Genomic DNA, 20,063 nt, shown 5'->3' with positions numbered 1-20,063 from the left:
AGCTGCTAGGAGATGGGGCTGCGGGGAGGGGAGTAAAAGGAGGCTCCCTCTTTGGAAAAGTGTTATACACTGATGAGAAAAGAGAAGTTGGAAGCCCACGTCACAGTGACTTAGCTTCAACTGGCATCAATACGTTTTAAAAATTGTCTTTCGCATAATTTTAGGGTGAGGTTGGGGCGAATGAACCACAGTCACACATCTGACTTCACGTACCTCTCTCCTAAAGTGGAGACAGCTCATTTCCGAGTACCACTGTGGCTGGCATCTGGGAGAGAGCAGCCTTCTTCCAATACTTCCTTGGAAGTCACTGCAAACCATTGTTTCTCCATCCTGAACTGAAAATGCCACCTTCGAGGGCTGTGCATTTCAGCTATGCAGTCTGCTGTGTGGCTCCTCACCTTACTAACAGCTTGGCTATGCTCCTTGCCTTTCCAAGTTCTGCTAGCAGTCGTTGGTTACCTTAATGCCTGGGCAGTAATAAACCCACTCTCTAGCCCTGAGCTCCTTCATAGCAAAGCTCTGCTTTTGCCTGTCACCCCAGTGTCCTGGAGGAGTAGAAGATACCACAGCACTTCGGGAGGACCATACATGTCCCCAGCCCCGGCTTCCTCCATGTGCACCTTACCCCATATCGTGTTACTCATCTTTGGCTGGGCATAGATGAGAAATGTGGCCCAGACTTTGCAGTAACATGAAGCTATTTCACCATTAAAATCTGGAGCTCCAGAACACAGTTATTTGCCTCTGACTGTCAGTACCTCCCTCACCTGTTGAACTGTGGTGGTTACACACAGCAGCAGCATCAAGACACGTAGGCTTTTAGTCTACGATTTTTTTCTTGTGGCAAAATATACATGACATACAATCTGTCATTTTAACCATTTTTAATTGTATACTTCAGGGTCATTAAGTACATTCACAATATGAAGCCATCAGAACCTTCAGAACTTTCTTCATCTTCCCAAACTGAAACTCTATTCTCGTTCTTTGCTTCCCAAGCCCCCAGCAACAACTGTCCCATTTTCTGTCTTTAGGGAATTTGATTACATAAAGTACCTCACATAAGTGGAATAGTAGCGTATTTGTCCTATGGTGATTGGCTTATTTCAGTTAGCATCCTGTCCGTTACAGTGTGTGTCAGATTCCTGTTTTTAGGTTTAACAACACATTCAAAAACCTCATTCATCTGTCCGTGAACACCCAGGCTGCTTGTGCCTCCTGGCTGACAAGAACACCGCTTCTGTGTACACGGGCGTACAGACATCCATTTGAATCTTGATTTGTACTTTTCAGTGTACATACCTAAAAGGGGAATAGCTGGATCATATGTAATTCTAGGTCTAACTTTTTCTGGGAGTCTACTCTATTTTATCTACTGGCTTCTGACTAACCAGGTCTCTATCCAGCCTAAATGGCACCTCTTATTCCTTAGCTGTCCTGCCAGCCCACGACCTTTCCTGTGTGGCCTCCTCCATCCTCCGGATTATTTGCCTGTAAACCTGAGGTCCTGCTGGATTCAACATTCTCTGTCCTCTCTTTACACTCCAAGACTTTGAGAGCTAATGTGAACTTTATTATTGTGACAACTACAATAATAAATCAACTTGCCTAAATGCCTTTAGTGACTTTCTATGCTTGCGTAACACTCAGACTACTGTTCCTATAGTGTAAAAGTCGTAATACAGACTTTTACTAATTCTAAGGAATTCATCCTGATCACATTGTGCACTTTTCATGTGAATTGCAAAAGTAGCAGTGAGACATGTTATAACCATTAGATCATAACGACACATCAGTTCACTCACATTTCCTTTTAATTTATTTACTTTTTAATACTTCACCCGAAATGCTTTATTTGCTATGAAGTTATGAAGCAGTGCTTAATAGTACTTTCCCCCTGGGGTTAGTCAGTTATTCTCACCTCATTTATTGGATAATTCATTACTTGCCATGCTGATAACACAACGTACATTTTAGCATATAGTAAATTTATTTAAAAAGTACATATTGAAATGGTGGCAAATGGCAGTTCCACTCTACATCCAAAAGAAATGAAACAAATGTCCACATGCACTAAAAACTTATACATGAATATCTGAATGGTCACAACAGTACTTATAATAACCAAAATGTAGCAGCTAATACAAATCAATTGAAAATGGGTAATTAAGATGCAGCATATTCATATAATGGAATATGGGCTTGGGATTTAACTTAGTGGTGTAAGCACCTGCCTGGCAAGTGCAAGGTCTTGAGTTCAATCCCTGGTACAAAAAAAAAAAAAATCCAAACCATATCATGGAATATTATGCAGGCATAAAAGAAGCAAAGAGCTGACACAAATCACACAGGTATACACCCTAAAAACTGGATCAATAAGGTCAGTCATATAACAACATATATTTATGGGTTCATTTATATGAAATTCCACAATAAGCAAATCTGTGGACCTGTATAACAGATTAGTGGATGCCTAAGCCTGGAGGAGATGGGGCAGTTGGGTGATATGTGATACCTAGTGGGTATGGAGTTTATTTTGGGGCTGATAAAAAATGTTCTAGAATTCTTACTCATGATGGATGCACAATTCCATGAATATACTAAAAACCATGTAACTATACTTATCTCAATCAAAAAAGTACTGAGTATTCACAATGGCCTCGGCTCTATTCCAGGTTAGAGCAATGAACAAAGTATGTAAAGTCCCTGCTTTGGTGGATCTTAAGTATTAGCTGCATGTGGTAGATAGTAAGCATGAGAAATGGTGTGCCATATTTGAAAGTGATGCATGCTATAGTCAAGAAGTGGGGCTGGGGATGTTGCTCAGTGGTGGAGCCCTTGTCTAATATATGTGAGGTCAATCCCCAACACCAAACCAAACTAAGCACAATGAACAAGCAAACAAAGAGCAACAGAAGCATGCTACAGGAGATGAAGTACGTCCAGGAATGGAGTTGTAGTTATATCTAGAGTCTTAGAGGGGTTAATTGCACAATCTTGGTGGCTAAGAGGAAGTGAGACAGGTAGATGTCCTAGAAGAAAATGATGTATGACAGAGGAAAAAGCCAGTGTAAAGGGCCTGTGGTTGGAGAACACCTGATACATTCACAATAGGTGGCTGGTGTGCCTTAAGTATAACAGTAAGGAAAAGGAGAACAGGAAGTGAGAACAAGAGAGACAATATGCCAAAACACGTGAGCTTTTAGAGGATGCCTGGGTTTTGAGTATGATGGTAAATCACCCAAGGGAGTTTAGAAGAAACTTTCCCTGCATTTTAAAAGGACTGTCTAGCTGCTATGTTGAAGAGGAGACTTGGGAGAGAAGCAGCACAGATAAAAACAGAAACCTTAGGTTTTGTAAAGCCAAGAAAGAGAAGATAGCTTGGTCCGGGATGATGGTGCTCTGGTGGGGGAAAACGGTCAGATTCTGAATACACCTTGAAGGTACAGCCTGTAAGATTCCCGGGCCAGGCTGGATATGCAGGCTAGCAGAGGAGCAGTGTAAATGTCCAGGGACTGCACCCTGAGCTAATAAACAGGGCCACTCATGAGCAAATCCAGCACCCCTGGCTGGAGGCGTTCTGATAGGAAGATGCGATCAGTCTGGATGAGCCACACAGTGGTACCTTAGTCACGAACTTAATTTTTGCCACAATTCTGGTTGAAGAATTACACAATACTAGTTGCAACTGAGTGTGACGTACCACTGTACTGAGACCATTTGCAAACATTTCAGTAAAGATGTCATAGCCTGGGCTGGAGATTCATATCTGGGAGTTATCAGTGGTGAGATTGCACCTAAAGCTGAGAGACTGGTTACAGATACACAAGGTGCAAAGGCAAAGAAAGCAGACGTGAAGTTCTGGGCATTTCAATGTTAGGAGCTGGGAGAGAACAGGAAAGTCACTGGGGCCAAGCAGGTCTGAGCAGTCAGGGGGGAGGAAGAGTGAGGGGGACTGAGGTTGTGGGAACAAGGAAGGAAAGCACTGAGGGGAGCCTGAGATCATCAGTTTCCCCGGGCCCCAAGCAGGAGGGAATGCAAAACTAAGGGCCAGACTCAGCAACACGGAAAGAGAGCGCGGCAGGAGTAGTTTTGGTAGAGGATGGCGACAAAATCCCATTCTTGAGTAACTCGGGACAGAGTGGGAGCTTGGAGACAGTGAATACAGACCCATCTTCTGGGCCGTTTACCACAGTGAGAGGGAGAAATGGACAGTGGCTGGAAGGTCGGAAGGGTTGGAAGCTTGTTCGTGTTTTTTTTTTTTTTTAAATTATAGTAAGAGAAATCAAATGTGTTCAAATGCTGGTGGGAACCACGCAGTGATTTTGAGTATAGAGCAAAAAAATGATGCCCAGGGAGAAACGCTCTATGATGTCTGTGAGGAAGTAAAACGGGGTGGAAACTAGGGCACAACCCAATAGCAGCCTTAGATAGAAGCATCAGGTTTTCCTCTGCCAGCATCAGAAGGGAAGAGGCGTACCTGGGGCTAGGTGGTGGCAGGAGAGAGATGCGGCTGTGCTTATACACACATGTGTTCCTCGTGTCAAGTCTCTGTCCAGCTCTCTGAAGGCCTCTAGTTTTTGTTTCTGGTGCAGGAACAGTTTGATGTCATTTGAAGTTTTAGAATCCATGTTAGTGTCTTCAGGGCAAATGTCTTTACTTCCCCATTCTAAATTAGCTTGGCCAGATTTTTGTTTTCTTGGGTACTGGAGACTGAACTCAGGACCTTCCCACTGAGCTACATGCCCAGCCCTTTTTTGATATTTGATTTTGAGACAGGATCTCACGGAGTTGCTAAGTTGTCAAAGCTGGGCTCAAACTTACAATCACTCAGCTGCTTAGTGTGTTGGGACTCTAGGTGTGTGGTTGCTTTTTAGAATATAATTTCCAATGAACTTTAGAATCACAGGGCCAATCACAGGAGGATTATGAAAACATAATCCTCCTTGGAGTTCTGGTTTGAATTGACTTAAATTTATTTAATAATAAGGTAGAACTGATGTGTTTGGAATATAGTACATATAAATAATAACTTACTTGGAATGTATGTATTTCTGAGAATGCATTAAGGACAGTTGATCCTTATTTTATAAAGGAGTTACTTCCAAAGTACTCTAAAGGACATGCTTGGTTTATAGATTTATAAAACATACAAATAATAGCTACTTGGTTACCATTAGAATCCCTGTGACATGCAAGTCAAACTGACAAACCAAAAACACAAGGAGATAGATATCTACAGGCAAGCATAGCTCTAGAAAATATCCTACACACTTGAGGAATGAGAACAGTCACTTCTTGTGAGCACATAACTAGGACAAATTAATTTTAAAAATTAGCAATAAAAAATTTCAACTGCTCCTGCCACCCTGATACAGTTCATACAGAGTAGTTGTCTTCTTACCTCACTGCCGCTGAATTTAGAGGCAGAAGACAAGCACTCAGAAAAGGGGAAATCTGATTGCAAGAGGTTGAACCCTGTATGATATGGAATACCTTCCACCACGTCTTAGAAACTCTCTTTTGTCAGATGGACTCTCTTTTGAAGGATTTCATTTAAAATAATTTGGGGATATTTCTTCCCTGAATTCATTGGTGCTTAGTGACAAGTAGCTGAGTGGGCTGCCCATGTTTTCGGGTCCGTCGCAGCCTGCTCAGGGCACAGCGCTGAAGAGAAGAGGACAGGGTGTGTGAGCGGAGAACGCTGGGAATAGTGGGGCTACAGTGAAACATAGCGCACATTAAAATGAGTGTAGTTTTAGCGATATTATCATCAGAAAATTAGGACTTTGCTTGGTCACCTTCAGAATGTTTTGACAATTTAAGTGGTTCAATGTCATTATTTTTATTTTTATGAACTCACTGAGGCAGAATTTGATTTTCATGGTATGCCACATTTGTAATTTTAAACAAATGGGAAAACATGAATCAATTTATAATGGAACTTTCTTTCTTTCTTTCTTTCTTTTTTTGTTTGTACTGGGGATTGAACTCATGACATCTCACTTGCCAGGCAGGTGACTGTGCTGCTGAGCTGAATCTCCGGCCCTAACATGGAACTTTCTAGAAACATACATATCAGCAATTAAACACAAGGTTTTTAAACTCTACTTTTATTTTTCCCTAAGTTTTTTTTTTTTTTTTTTTTTACTCACAAACCACAGATATCTATGATGGAAAGAACATCCCAAAATATCTGTACTGTATTCATGCACTTAAACAATTCAACACTCTTTTCACTGCCTTGTGGAAACCTTCAAATAAGACACCATGCAACACACTGGAAACATCCTCATGGCAGGCAGGATCTCCAGAAGCTTTGTTGCAGAGGTGCCTGGCAGTCGGATATGCGCACATCTCATGATGCTCCCCAGCTCACAAGGTAGGGAACTGTGCTTACCTTCTGCTGAAGAAACGGAATCCACTTGAGGTATAGCAGCTCCTGGCGGTACTGTTTCGTGAAGGACCCGACATAGGACACAAAGGCTGCTGTGAGGAGAACATCGCCACAGAGCGTCTTCTCCTGAGCTTCGAAGCACTGGATGGACTGACCCCAGCGGACCTTCTCTGACTGCGGGATGCAACGACTCTCATGTAATTATAGGGTGCATGTCAACTCCATGAATGCTTAATGCAATGACCTTACAGCACAGTTTAAGGCCTTCCGTGAGGTCTCCAGAAGAATGGGATGCAACTGGCTGCCATGACTGTCACAACCTTTCATATATTTAAAACCCACCATCACCGAGCAGTCCTCTGACTCTCTCCTGTGGAGTTTAGCATGATGTAACATTAGTTCTTTAACATCTTTAATCCTGACTCGGGTTCTTTCTGAAAGGCTGACAGTGGTTTCCTGAGAACTCAGCCAAAGCTGTAGTCGAGAATGAGTGAGTGATGTTGATTTTTTAGCTGTTAGTTTGTGGTTCTGGGTAATGAACACATGGCCTTTGCCCTGGGCTATATATTCTAGACCCTTTTCCTTTTTTTTTTTTCTCTTTGAAACACAGTGTCATTAATTTGCCTAGTAAGACCTAAATTTGCAGTTGTCCTGCCTCAGTTTCCCAGACTGCTGGGATTACAGACAGTTACCACCACGTTCAACTGATATTAGGATTCTTAATGTTAGCCTGGCTGATCTCCATTCTCCCCACTTCTCAGCAAGGGTCCAGCATGGTCCTGGGCCAAATTCTTTGTTTCTTAACATACTGACCATGGGCTCATTACAAAGGAAAATGACTGTTGCTCATTAATTAAAACATAAAGTTTAAATAGCCCCATACTTTGAATTATATTAGTTAAAGAATTAGACTGATTGTGACTAAACTCAGGCTATTTTTTAAACATAATCATTAAATCAGTGAAAGAGGCTATGACCTATGTAAGAAGAAGGAAATCAGGACTGGAAGGCCTCAAAGACAATGCTGTTGAAGTCTTGAATCTAGTGGGATGGTCATTTAAAATCTGATTTACAGGTTAAGTATGCAGAGCCCTTAATATTGGATTTGAATAAAAGTGCAATGAATACATATAGATTGCCTGAACTGCAGGATACTTCACTAATATATTTCAAGGCATGTTAAAAATTCACATAATATTCCAAGAATGTGCAAATTAATAAGACCTGAAAAACAATCAGCAATTTGGTAGTACAAGCAAAGAAGAAACCTGCAGACTTTTGCTTTTCTCATGAAATAAGGTCAGAGAAAACAAAAATGATACATATCAGAAAACACAGCAATGTAAGCATCCTGATACCCCGGACATGGGAGTTGTGAAAGTAGCATGTGAAATAGTTATCAAAGCTGTTTCAGGATGTCTCCTTGCTTCCTTGATAAAGATCACCCCAAGTTATCTGTGTTATTACACATAGAGGAACTTCAGCTCTACAGCTCTCTTTTTAGAATTCATTATTTTCCTTCCTTGGCCACAAACCATATATCCATTAATTTTCAAGAGAAATCCCTCATTTGCCCACCCTCTATCTTTGTTGTCTTTGGTTTGTAAATGATAAACAATAAAGTGCACCCACCTCATTCTCCAAAACAGCTTTGAAATTTGCAGATTTACTAAACACAGACTTATCGGCTATTGAAATAGTCAATAATTTCACTATACCACCCACACAACATAAATCATTACTGACATTGGGTAACAAGAGTTTAAGAGTTGGAACATGTCCTGTAATAAATTTCTAGACAGTTAAAAATCACTATAATTTTATTCTAATGCATTATAGATTGCCTGTAATGTCATCCTGGCTGGGGTGACCCATTTCTAATTTTGAACAGCTGTTCAGCTCAGAAGTTAGTTAATGATTAAATATAAATTGCCTGATTTATTAGTCTGAATGGCTAAGCTTCCAGGTCAATGCCATATAGACAAAATCATCAGTCTTGATGCTTTTCAGAAGTTAACTGTCTCCTGTTCTAGTCAGAAAGAATTTATCCTCAAGGGGAAAGATCTGACATCTCCAATTAATCCTTCAAAAATATATTTTTCCCTTTGTAACAACATACAACCACACACCGTTTTTCCTTTCACTGTGTTAATTATCAGGAGAAAGGAAAGCCTTTGAGAAAATGGCTCTGTGTTAGAGACACAGGGTCAAGCCTGCTTTTACTTGATAAAACTTTGAGACACTGAGTAACTACTTCAGGAATAGCTGAATTATGAGACATTCTTTCTTTTGGTACCTCACAAATGGCAAACACTTCAAATTGCTTGAATCTTTCTATGTTAAATGGGAATACTTGTTAAGTAAGAGTAGTGGTGAACTTTCTCACCTGACCAAAAAGGGATGAATCTTGAAGGACTCCAAAAGGATTTTTAAAAAATTAAAACACAGATAGCTCTCCCAAATTACCCATTCATTCATTTATGAAATGGCTACTCATTCCTGGACAAACCAGTGACTAATCTCCTTGGTGGGATCAAGTGGTTCACAAAATAGATGAAGTTCTTGTTCTTAAGAAGCTTATTGTCTAGTTGGAGAAAAAAGGCCACAGGTGTTCATGTATACAGAAAAAGTGTATTGGGCCATAAATGCTACGCAAAACAATAACATGGGGTAAGTGGAAAAGAGCTGTAGAGGTGTGTGTGTGTGTGTGTGTGTGTTTGTGTGTGTGTGTGCAGTCACATGTTGAATGTTCTTTACCTAGGAGGTCAGAGAACCTCATCTCTCATATATGAGAGAACTACTCATAAAGAGTAGTTTCCAGCAAAGACCTGAGGAGTGAGACAGCCAGTGATGGGATTATCGGGCACGGGGTGAGTCCCACGGAGCCACAGGCCAACAGCCACCAAGGGCTGTACAGAGAGGAGCAGGCCGGCGTGTGCAGAGGCAGCAAGAGGGAAAGCAGAGAGGAGAGGACAGAGAGGCACCAGGAGCCAGGTCACATGGACTGTGGACCCCTTAATCCTGCCTGTCAACTTGGCTGGATTAGAAGCCACGTTGGGGATTAGTAAAGCAAACTTCTGGGAGTGTCTGGGAGCCTTGGATAACACATCTGCCTTTCTTTCCTGCACTGCTCCCTTGCTCTCTAAGCAGCTTTGTCCTCTCCTGCCTGTCCACTTTGGTGTTTCTGCCTCAAGGAAGCTGACCATGGGCTGAAACTCTGAGACAAAGAAACCTCCCTTCCTATAAGTTACCATGTCAGTATTTTCTTCCAGCAATATGAAAGATGATCACAATAGCTTAAACGGTCACATATAAAGCTTCAGGCTCTACTTTGCGAGACTTGATTAGCTATGAGAGTTCTGAGCAAAGCAGTAACAGGAACACACAAGCTTTTTGAAATGACCACCCAGTTGCAATGAGAGGGATGGACTTCAGAGTGGCGTGGCCAGTGTGGGCACCAAAGGGAATCACAAGTGCTTGGATTTGGAGTAGACCTGCAAGGCAGAGCCAAAAGAAAAAGCTGATCAACTACTGCCTGTGGGATGTGCAGGAGGAGGCAAAAAGCCAGGTGTAATTCAAAAGTTCTTAGCCAGAAAATTTGGGGCAACAAAACCTGCAGGGATCGAGAGGGAATGCACAGAGTACATTCTCTGGAAGGAACCATGAACTCATGTGCCACCAACTATGAGTTTCAGAGGTTTGTAGGTTTAAGTTTGTACCAAATTTGAGCTAGATTTGAACAAATTGACTATATTTGTAAGAAATGAAGCTGTTGTCAGCACACTCATCCTACACTTCTCTTTCCTTTCTGGAAGGGCAATTCCTAATTTTGAATAGGGTGGCAAGGTGTCCAGCCCAAGACAGACTGAGATTGGCTGAGCCAGCATCATGACCCAGTTATTCATTTTTTCAGCCATTTTTGCAGTGAGGAGTGATTGATCCTTTTTTGGATAAAGAAATTTGAATGGGAGTATGCCAGAAAGGTTTCTAGGAAAATGCCAACTTTTCTTATGGAAAAGGAAACTCCAGCTGATACAGATTTGTCCCCATCCTCTCTAGATAAACAACTGCCACTGTGGGACCCTGAGGCAAACACATGAGGGTGCTAGGCATAAAGAAGCAGAACAGTGGGAAAGACGGGGGCTCTGGGCCTCAACACTAGAGTCAACCCTAATATTGGTCTACCACTAGGAATGTTTTTAATACATGGAAAAACTAAACGCCCCTTTGTTTAAAGCTCTGTAAATCAAGTTTTCTATCATCACCAGCTACATGCATTTCTAATAGTGCAGTTGTACATTTTTAAATTATATACTTTTTTAGCTGTATACTTTATATGCTTGTAGCAGTGCAGTTGTACACTACTTTAAAATAGCATTACTGCAATAGAATTCTTATACCATGAAATTTATCCTTTAAAGTATAAAACAGAGTGTATTTTAGTACTTTTACATATATGTAAATTTATCTTTCCTACCTAATTTTGGAATACTTTTTTACCTCCTCCTCATAAAAGACAAAAAAACAACAATAACCAAATGCTTCTATATCCATCGGCAATCATCCCCTAAACCTCAAGCTCTTGTTCAGTCCCTGACAACTACTAATCTATTTCATGTCTCTGCAGATTTATGTACTTTGGATATTCACATACTTGGAATCACAAAATATTTGTCCTTTTGTGTCTGGATTTTTGTACTTAGCATGCAATTTTCAAGGCTCATCCATGTTGCAGAATGTTAGTATTTCATATCTTTTTTATGAGTAATTAACATTCATTGTATAAATAGACGATTTTTTAAAGTCCATGAATTAATGGACATTTGGGTTGTTTCAACTTTTGGCTATTGTAAATAATGCTGTAATATGTAAGGCATAAAAGCTTTCAGGTGGTCATGTATTTTCATTTTGGGGGTAGATATCTATGAATGAAATTGTTGAATCATGTAGTAACTTCATATTTAACATTTTGAGAAACTGTCAAACTGTTTTGCAAAGAGGCTGAGCCATCTTACACTGTAAGTAGCAATACACAAGTGTTCTAGTTCATCTATATCCTTACCAACACATGCTATTGCAGATGTTTTTCATTATGGCTATCCTACATGTTATGAGTGGTCATCTTGTAGTTTTAATTTGTATTTCCCTACTAAGATAGTGACTATAATTCTATATGCTTAGTGACCAGTTGCAAGATCTCTTACGCATGAATGTCTATTTAATTCTTTGCTGTTCTTTTATTAGGTTATCTTCTTTGATATGAAACAAAGAGATAAAGATAACTCTTTTTAGCTTCATCATAGTCCTGTAAGGTGGATATTATTTAAATTTCCATTTTAGAGACACAAAGACAAGTTGAAAAGATTTAAAGACTTGCCTAAAATTGTTTAATGCTACATGTTGGAGCAAATCTTATTTTAGGGTCTTACTCATGACAAAGATATTCTCTTATTATACATGTTCTACAGAAAGAAACTCTGTGATTAAAAACCTTTAAGTAATGAAATAAATATTAACAATAGCATGTTAGTCACCTATAAAAAGAAGTAACAACAAAACATATATCAAGTTTGGCTTGAAAGTTATGGTGCTGGTAGAATTCAATAGCAATTGTACGCTAAAAGGATCAGACAGCAGTTCAATACCAGTTACCCAGCAGCTATCCTGACTTTCAAAACTTATCTTAAAATGAGAGGGATGGACTTCAGAGTGGCATGGCCAGTGTGGGCACCAAAGGGAATGACAAGTGCTCGGATTTGGAGTAGACTTGCAAGGCAGAGCCAAAAGAAAAAGCTGTCTTTTATGGATTGTGCTGTCTTTAATGGATTTCACATGCTAAGAAAGAAAAGAAAAGAGGGAAAAAAACCAAGTAGAAATGTACCACAGCTGGTGTACTCCACTATCTGAAAGTTGACACAAAACACATAAACTCTGACAAAATGTACATGTTCCTTCTGTTTTTATTGCAAACTACACTGAAGTCACACTGAGTTATCTATGTGTTAAAAGAATACATGATGGTTCACTTCTTTCTTTTTTTTGTCTTTTTCCTTTTTATGGGTACCAGGGATCGAACTCACAACTGCCTGCTTGCAAGGCAGGTGCTTATGCTGCTGAGCTAAATCCCCAGTCCTGATGGTGGTTCACTTCTACCTTCTAGTAACTTGACCCAATATTAAGTATTTCCCTTTATTGCTGATTCTATCTCTAGTTAGTTATTATTTACAACAATAATAAAATCTTAAAAAATTGATCTAAATACTTTAGCAAGAATTTTGGGGGAAAAATGTTGACTTACCTCAAGTTCTCTGACGAGCCTATTAGCTAATTCAATCGTCTTGTTGGTTTGGTTCACCTCTTCCTGACACCGGACTTTCTCAGCTATTGCTTTTTCCAATGAAGCTGTGAGTCTACAAAGATGCTGATCCAGCTCCTATATAAGGGTTTAAATTGATTTGAGTCATTTTTAGATAAAACATAAATGGCTCAGGCATCAGAAAATATCTGTTACTTTAAGGGAAGTAAAACAAACTGCTCTTTCTCCTTTGCTCTTTTCCTTTCTACTATACAAATTCTAGGGAAGGAAGAAGAGAAAATAGTGACAATAGATCCATCCGGGCTGCCTCACATTGTTGAACAGATCACCACATGCTCTTGCTGCCTTCCCTTGCCACTGGGCAAGGTGCACAAAGGGACCAAGAGGTGTGTGTGTGTGTGTGTGTGTGTGTGTGTGTGTGTGCCTTTCCCACCCAAACACACTGCCTCTTGCCTCTCGTTTCTAAGCCTCACATTCCAATACCAGCTTTATTAAGCACATACCAGTCTAATTATTTAAATGGAGAATGACCAAAAATTGCACTTTTCATTAGTGTTTACAATATAACAGGAAACATATAATGACAATTTTAATAAATTTACTCAATAATTTTTCTGTGTAGGGTATATCTGTAGAGTATACCCTATATCTGTAGGGTATACTACAATATATAGTGCAGTATTACAATCTGGACAGTAGTAACTGGTTCCTTCCCAAATTCTTTTTGCATTATTGTCTTTTTTTAAACAATACACTTTATACTGTTGGTTGGCTTTTCCTTTTTTTTCTGGTACAATTTCAATAAAACACCTACCCATTAAATGTAACGGTGAAGACGTCACTGATGGAGGTCCTGGTTGGCATTTCACTATCCTGTATTTTTCAATTATCAGGTCTATTAGGCCTAATCTAAATTATAAATGACTTTTTTGACTCTCTTGTTTTGAATAAATAACAAACAGGTTCCATATTGTGTGATACAGAAGATGCATAAGTCTGATTACAGAATAGTTAGACCTTGATCAACTCTGTTAATCACTCATCAGTACTGGAATTTTTTGTTTTTCAAGTTCTATAATTTCTGTATTACAAATAGTCCGACAATAAGGAGATCTTTCTTTGTCTATTTCATAACAGAGATTTTTCCTCTCTGATATACTAACATGTCTTCTTTTTCAGTTTTTGGGTACTTCCTTCCTGTACAGCCTCAGTGTTCCAAATGTGTCTGTTTTGTATTGTGAAAGAATATCACTGTGTCATGAAAAAGTAAAAATATGTATCTAATGCACTGATGATAGAGCTTTTATAGCACAAAATTCTAGGTTATTTTTTATAAACAAACACAAACTAGTAAAAGAAAATAACCTGAACTTATAGATTTCACCACAAACAAACATCTAAGGAGAATAACAAGATCAACTGGTTGAAATGACACCTGCCCAAGTGACTCAGGACACTCAGTATGTAAACAACACACTCCCTGAGTGACACTCCATGTAAATTAAGTGGTTAACAACAGATGATCTTACAGTGTTCACCTACCAAATCACTCTTATCTGTCTTGTATCTGAAGCAGTGAAGAAGGATGTAGGTTACCAAGACCTTTTAGATCTGTCCTTAATCTGACCAGAGCTTCTCTTTTGCAGTGTAGTATTGTGATTCAGAGGAGGTCCACTGTCTTATGGGAAGAACTAAGGGATGGATACCCTTTTGTAGGCTTCATTTAGAGAGATACTACCTTCTATCAGGGCATAGGCAAGCAGACAAAACCATCCTGGACAATGAGGTAAAGGCTCATATAAAGAGAAGCAGGATGAGAAGTTACCAGCCCTAGAGAGTCTCCAAGACAAGTTCACACAGTTTCCCACTTCTCAAATCTCTTGACACCTAGTCACACTTCTTTCTATCAGTCATGTGATCTCTTTTGTGACTTAAGGTATTTTGAACAGGTTTGCATTACTTATAGCCTAAAAAAGTCTTGACAAAGTTATCAAATACTTAAATTCTCATTATAGCATCTTCTCTAACTGCTGAGAATCATAACTAAGACTTATAACATGGCTTTTGTGAACACACACACAAAGTTCTAAGAATATTTACCAATCAAACTGGAAGAACACAACCTATTAACAGTTATTTCATTACTTATACTGCTATAGCAACATATAAAAATACATATATTCATGAATGTGTAATGTCAGATTTAAGACTAATATGAAAAATAAGATCAAATTTATGAGAACAGGAGGAGATTCACTCTATGAAACACCCAATGGAAATGTAATTGAAGTAAAAATTACAGATCTATGTTGGGTCATTAAATGGAGCTAGAGCTTTATAAAATGAAGTGCACAGGGCTGGGGTATCAGATGCCTAGGTTTACATATGGATTCTGCTATCAGCTAAGCAGAGACAAATTGAGCTGTTTTTCTGAACACTACACCTCAGTTTCATTGTCTGAAAAACAAATTAACATTACCCAACTCAAAGGGGAGTTTTGTGAGGATTCATTTTAATTTTAAAGAAAGACAAAACAAAATAGAAAACGGGCAGAAATAGTACATACTTTCAAAGAAAAGAAATAGTAATAAATCACTAGCTGATGTATACATATTGTCCCCCTATAAATAGTTGCTCAAGATACACAAGTGGAACATATAAATGGGATTTCAACCAGGGAGACTGCAAACAGTTCTGTTCAACTATCCAACAAAAACTAAGTATTATGGCTATCAATCCTATACACTTAGACATGTATGTGTTTATCCATATCTTCGTTTATGTTGAGACCTAACACAGTATATTAGATTAAAATCCTTCTGAACAAAGATTAATAATATTGCTGGATTTCACATCATACACTCTGGAATCAGGATTGGGTACTGCAGTGCCACTTTCTTTCTTTCAAAGTTTTTGTTCATTTCATCATGTGTCATCAGATCAGGCTCATAAACTGTTTATAGGTATTATGTAAGCTTGAGTCTTAACATGTATTTCTGTCCTTTCTATGTTAGAGGGAAAAACATAACAAAGCAGGACAGAACTAAATTTTTTCATAAAGACACATAAAACTAAAAAGACATATAAATCTGCTGTATAAGGAGTTCTATCCTGGTCACTGTGCTGTTTCTTGTTATCATCAACAGAATTGGCTATATCATCAGATAAAGTATAACTGAACATAGTACATAACAGGATTAACAAAAATACAACTTTATAGATAGTGTAGAGCTACAAAAACAGGTAGTAATCAAATCAGAATAGATATCATAGTGAATCATTGTCATTTTCAGTATAGTTGTTTGTACTCAACTTGTTACCATCAACCTTACAGGTTTTGAATAAAATCTGTCAATAATAAGCAGTAATCAAACAAGTCAGATTTAACTAAGATCAGTCATGATATAACAGTATAAGTCATACATGGATCCTGATTGAGTTAATAGGGAATTAAAGATGTCCCCTATGCTATGGACAGCCGTCTGTGTCCCAAGTGAGAATTTTGATAAGCCACATAATACTACTCAGGGCAATATAAACCAGCAGTTCTCAACAATTTTTGGTCTCAAAATACTTTGAATGTAAATTCAGAACCCCAAAGGCTATTAATTGGTCATGCACATTATATGTATTTATATTTAATATTAAAATTAAACCTGAGTTTAAAAAATTTATTCCAAATGAACACATTTTAGCATAAATTCATTTTATAAAAGCAATATTATCAAAATCAAACACAATTAGTGAGGAGCATGGCATTAAGATTCTCACAAATCCTCTTAGTGTCTGAGGAGTCTAGAGTCTTCCGTCTGCCCTTCCATCTGTTGAGATAACACACCATGCGGCCTCTGGAAACCCTACAGCATGCTTGATAGAAAATAAGGGTGAACAGACAATGTCTTAGTGTGATTATGAGAACACTTTTGACCTCATAAGTCCTCTGACAGAATTGTAGCAACTCCGAGGAGTCCCTGAGCCTGATACAAACATGCAGTAAGTCTTATTTTTCACACTGAAGCGACTTACTTAGAGTTACTGAATTAAACAGCTGTAAGTTATCCTTTCAAGCTCAAGAGACAGTACTGGTCATGAAAATATATATTCTTGAACATGTATACTAAGCCACTACACTTTTTAATGAAAACTGGCTATTTTTTGTCGGTGTAGAATAGTCTGAAAATAATGGGGAAAAAAAGCGCCTTTTTTTCTAATACTATTCTTATTGCAGAGAGAAATTTGAAAAAACCATTTTATTATTATTGAAGAAAATATTCTTTGGAATAAGAATCAAGAGGATTCTACGTGCCTTAAGCAGGTAATGAATTCTACATGATTAAAAAAGTGTTTTTTTTTTTTTTGTTTTTTTTTTTGGTACGGGGATCGAACTCATGACTGCGCACTTGCATGGCAGCCACTTATATCGTTGAGCTAAATCCCTGGCCCCCGAACAAAAAGAATTTGGAGAACATTATATTTATACTGAGATGGCGTTTTGTAGCTGACACACTGGTCTCCTATGGGTTACTCTGTTTAAGAACTGAAGCACAGAAGTATTGCTTTTTTTATGTGAGGACACTTGGAAAAGCACCACTTACTAGTGTGTGACAAATCAAGGCCCATCACTAAGCCTTCTGACTTCTGAACCAGTGTAACTGAATGCATTTAACACAATGGATGCTTCAAAACGGATGCTTCCACAGCTGTGGAAGGATGGAGGAAACACTGCCAGGCCTCACGTCAGGCATGGTCACAAGTATCCAGGTTCGGGTATAAAATAGCTTCATTACAGTCCCTCTGCCTCTTCCAGGCTGTGGGGAGTCCACACAACACAGGGCCCTCTTCCAGTGTGCCTTCATGAAAACTCTTTCCCCATCTTCTGGGCAAACATATCCACCTCTCAAGACTTGATTTGAAAGACATGTTTCCACCAAACCCTTCCTGGTTCAGAACTGACCACTCTATTTTTCATGCTCCAGAGGTCAAGTGGAGTGGGGACCAGGAGGGCTCTTGGAAACGGCAGCCTCAAAAGACTTTTAGGAGTCAATAGTTATAAGAGGGGCTGACATTATCCATGTCATAAGGAGGATATCTGGGGGATTATTAACTGTCTTATTAAAATAATTATCATAAAAATTGTAATTATTTTAATAAGTAATTATTAAACAGGAATTATTGTAATTACTGAACAGGAAAATGGAAGCACAGTTTAATCCCTTCCTCGTATATCCTCTATATCCAAATAAGAATTTGGATATAGATCAATATAGGAGTCAGAACCTTGGGCTCTGCTCTGGAAAGTTCACTTTAACTCTTCTGTCTTTGAGAATGTGCCCTGAAATCTTACAAGGGCTGTAAGATTTGTTCCAAAATAAGCAGAGGGCTCGGACATAAGCAGGTCTGCCTGAAGCCTTGCTCTGTCAGGGCCACATGGTCACTGTGAGCACCAGCCTCTGGACTGCAGTGGTTGCTAAGTTTGCCAGCTCGGGGACCTGTGGTGAGACTTACTCTGCGTCAGGAGCATCCTCCCTGAGGTCCACCTCAGCCCCCACTGCTTCTTTTGCTTTGCACGCTCACTGGTCTATTTATCTACACATTGGATCATCACACCAACCATTTCCAAATATATCTCCCAGGAGCTTCTCTGTCCAACTCCAGTCCTGACTGGTCAACACTAACAAGTGGGTTACAGGCAGAATAAACACTGAGGTTTACTAAGCATCTACTGCGTGCAGCACACTGAAGAATAGGTCATCACATCAGTTCTCAGGGGTGGTAAGGGAGGGGTGTGTTGCCAGCGATATGCAGCCTCACCAGCCCCTCCCACTCACTGCCTCTGTCTCATACTCCTCCACCCTCTCCACGTCCCAACAGCCAGCTGTGAATCCACGTGGGCCTCACAACTGCTCCTCCCTGAGCCGAGGCCCTGCCAGGACTTGCTGCAGTTGCCTGCAAACTCGTCTGTCTGAGCGTGTCATTTATCTGTTAAAATCTTTCCAAGGCTTGATGTCACTAGTGACATAAAATTTAAATTTTGCAGCTTGGAGGCAAAGGAAGCCTTTGCTCATCTTTCATTCTTCCCTCTCATTTCTGACCTTCCCCAAAATATTCTTTTCATCAATGCTGTGATGTGTTGTGGTGCCTCCAACCACCTCTGTTTCCCTTCATCTCTACCAGGGACTATTTTTCCATCCTAGTTACCCTAGGGACACCTAAGTACCATTCAAAGCCCATGTTCAGCATGCCCTCTTGGAGAAACTTTCTCTGATTTTACCAGGTTTGTAACTTATTAGTGCTTTGTTTGCATTCTGTATATAATCACATTTATATGACACGGGACCCAGATGACTGGTTACATATTTGTAAAATTAGGATGGTGATAATACTAGTTCCCTCAACATGTATTACATGTCAGATACTATGCTAAATTCTTAATATGAATTACTCATTTTACCCTCAGAATCCTACTAAGAAGTGGGTGGTATTACTACACAGGTTGTATATTCTTTATCTAAAATGCTTGGGACAAGACTCATTTCAGAGTTTGGAGTTTCTCAGATTTTGGAAAATTTGCATGGACCAGATGAAAACCTCTAACCCAGGAATCTGAAATCTAAATGCTTCATAATCCAAAACTACTCAGGCATCATGTTGGCACTGAAAAAGTCTGAGATTTGGGAGCATTTGATTTTTGAACAATGTGTGCTCAATCTGTACCTATTTCACAGATAAGAGAACAGAGGTACAGAAAGGTTAACCAACTTATGTGGAGTTAAACATTAAATAGAAGAGACATGATGTTGACCAGTAAGTCTGGCTCCAAATGCTATGCTTCTAATCATCATATGCTACCTTTATTCTTGTATTACCAGACTGTGAAACTTTCTTAAATGCAAAAAACATACATGATTCTACATTTTCAGTATGCAGTTTAGCATACAGCAAACAAGAAGTATCTACTAAATGAAAATACAAGGGAATGTATTCATGAAAGATCAAATACCTTCTCTTTGGCAGGGTCATAAATGGCCTTGCTGGCTGCGGGTTCCTAAGGTTGATGTGGGGACTACCACTCAGGAACTTTTCAACATTATAGTTTGTACTTACCCCAAGTTTTTTCCTGATGGCCACTAGTTTTTCAGTAGCCGCAGTCAAGTCTAAGTTTGCTTGGGCTAATGCTTGGCGTTTTGGCTCTACGTCACAGTAGACCTGAAAATCCACATGAGTTCGGTTCATGAAGCAATACAGAGCAAAGAAGACAAGCAAGTATTCAATACCTTTCTGTTGGGAGTTCTACTAATAACATCACTAATTCACTCAGTGACTAGCCCTCTGTTTATTCACCACGGTATC

The 20,063-nt window shown here is 39.3% G+C and overlaps 1 protein-coding gene across 8 annotated transcripts in view; it reads right to left on the bottom strand.

The window, feature by feature from the left end:
- The window catches only part of Dnah11 (dynein axonemal heavy chain 11), a 298,369-nt gene that overhangs the window by 70,991 nt on the left and 207,315 nt on the right, over positions 1–20,063 (bottom strand). For 7 of the 8 annotated variants that reach the window (XM_063239334.1, XM_063239325.1, XM_013152435.3 and 4 more), the window contains 3 exons: positions 19,818–19,919; positions 12,696–12,830; positions 6,401–6,571 (listed from right to left, as the gene is read on the bottom strand). In XM_063239334.1, coding sequence (XP_063095404.1) covers positions 6,401–6,571; positions 12,696–12,830; positions 19,818–19,919 — 408 coding nt within the window. Of the gene's footprint in view, positions 1–6,400; positions 6,572–12,695; positions 12,831–19,817; positions 19,920–20,063 lie in introns of those variants that run through there. The other variant, XM_063239363.1, reaches the window with a different exon arrangement.

This window comes from Cavia porcellus, unplaced genomic scaffold (genome assembly GCF_034190915.1).
Source record: "Cavia porcellus strain 051 isolate PalLab524CR breed Dunkin Hartley unplaced genomic scaffold, mCavPor4.1 scaffold_2, whole genome shotgun sequence".
Taxonomy (NCBI): domain Eukaryota; kingdom Metazoa; phylum Chordata; class Mammalia; order Rodentia; family Caviidae; genus Cavia; species Cavia porcellus.
This window is presented reverse-complemented; position numbering and strand designations above follow the sequence as displayed.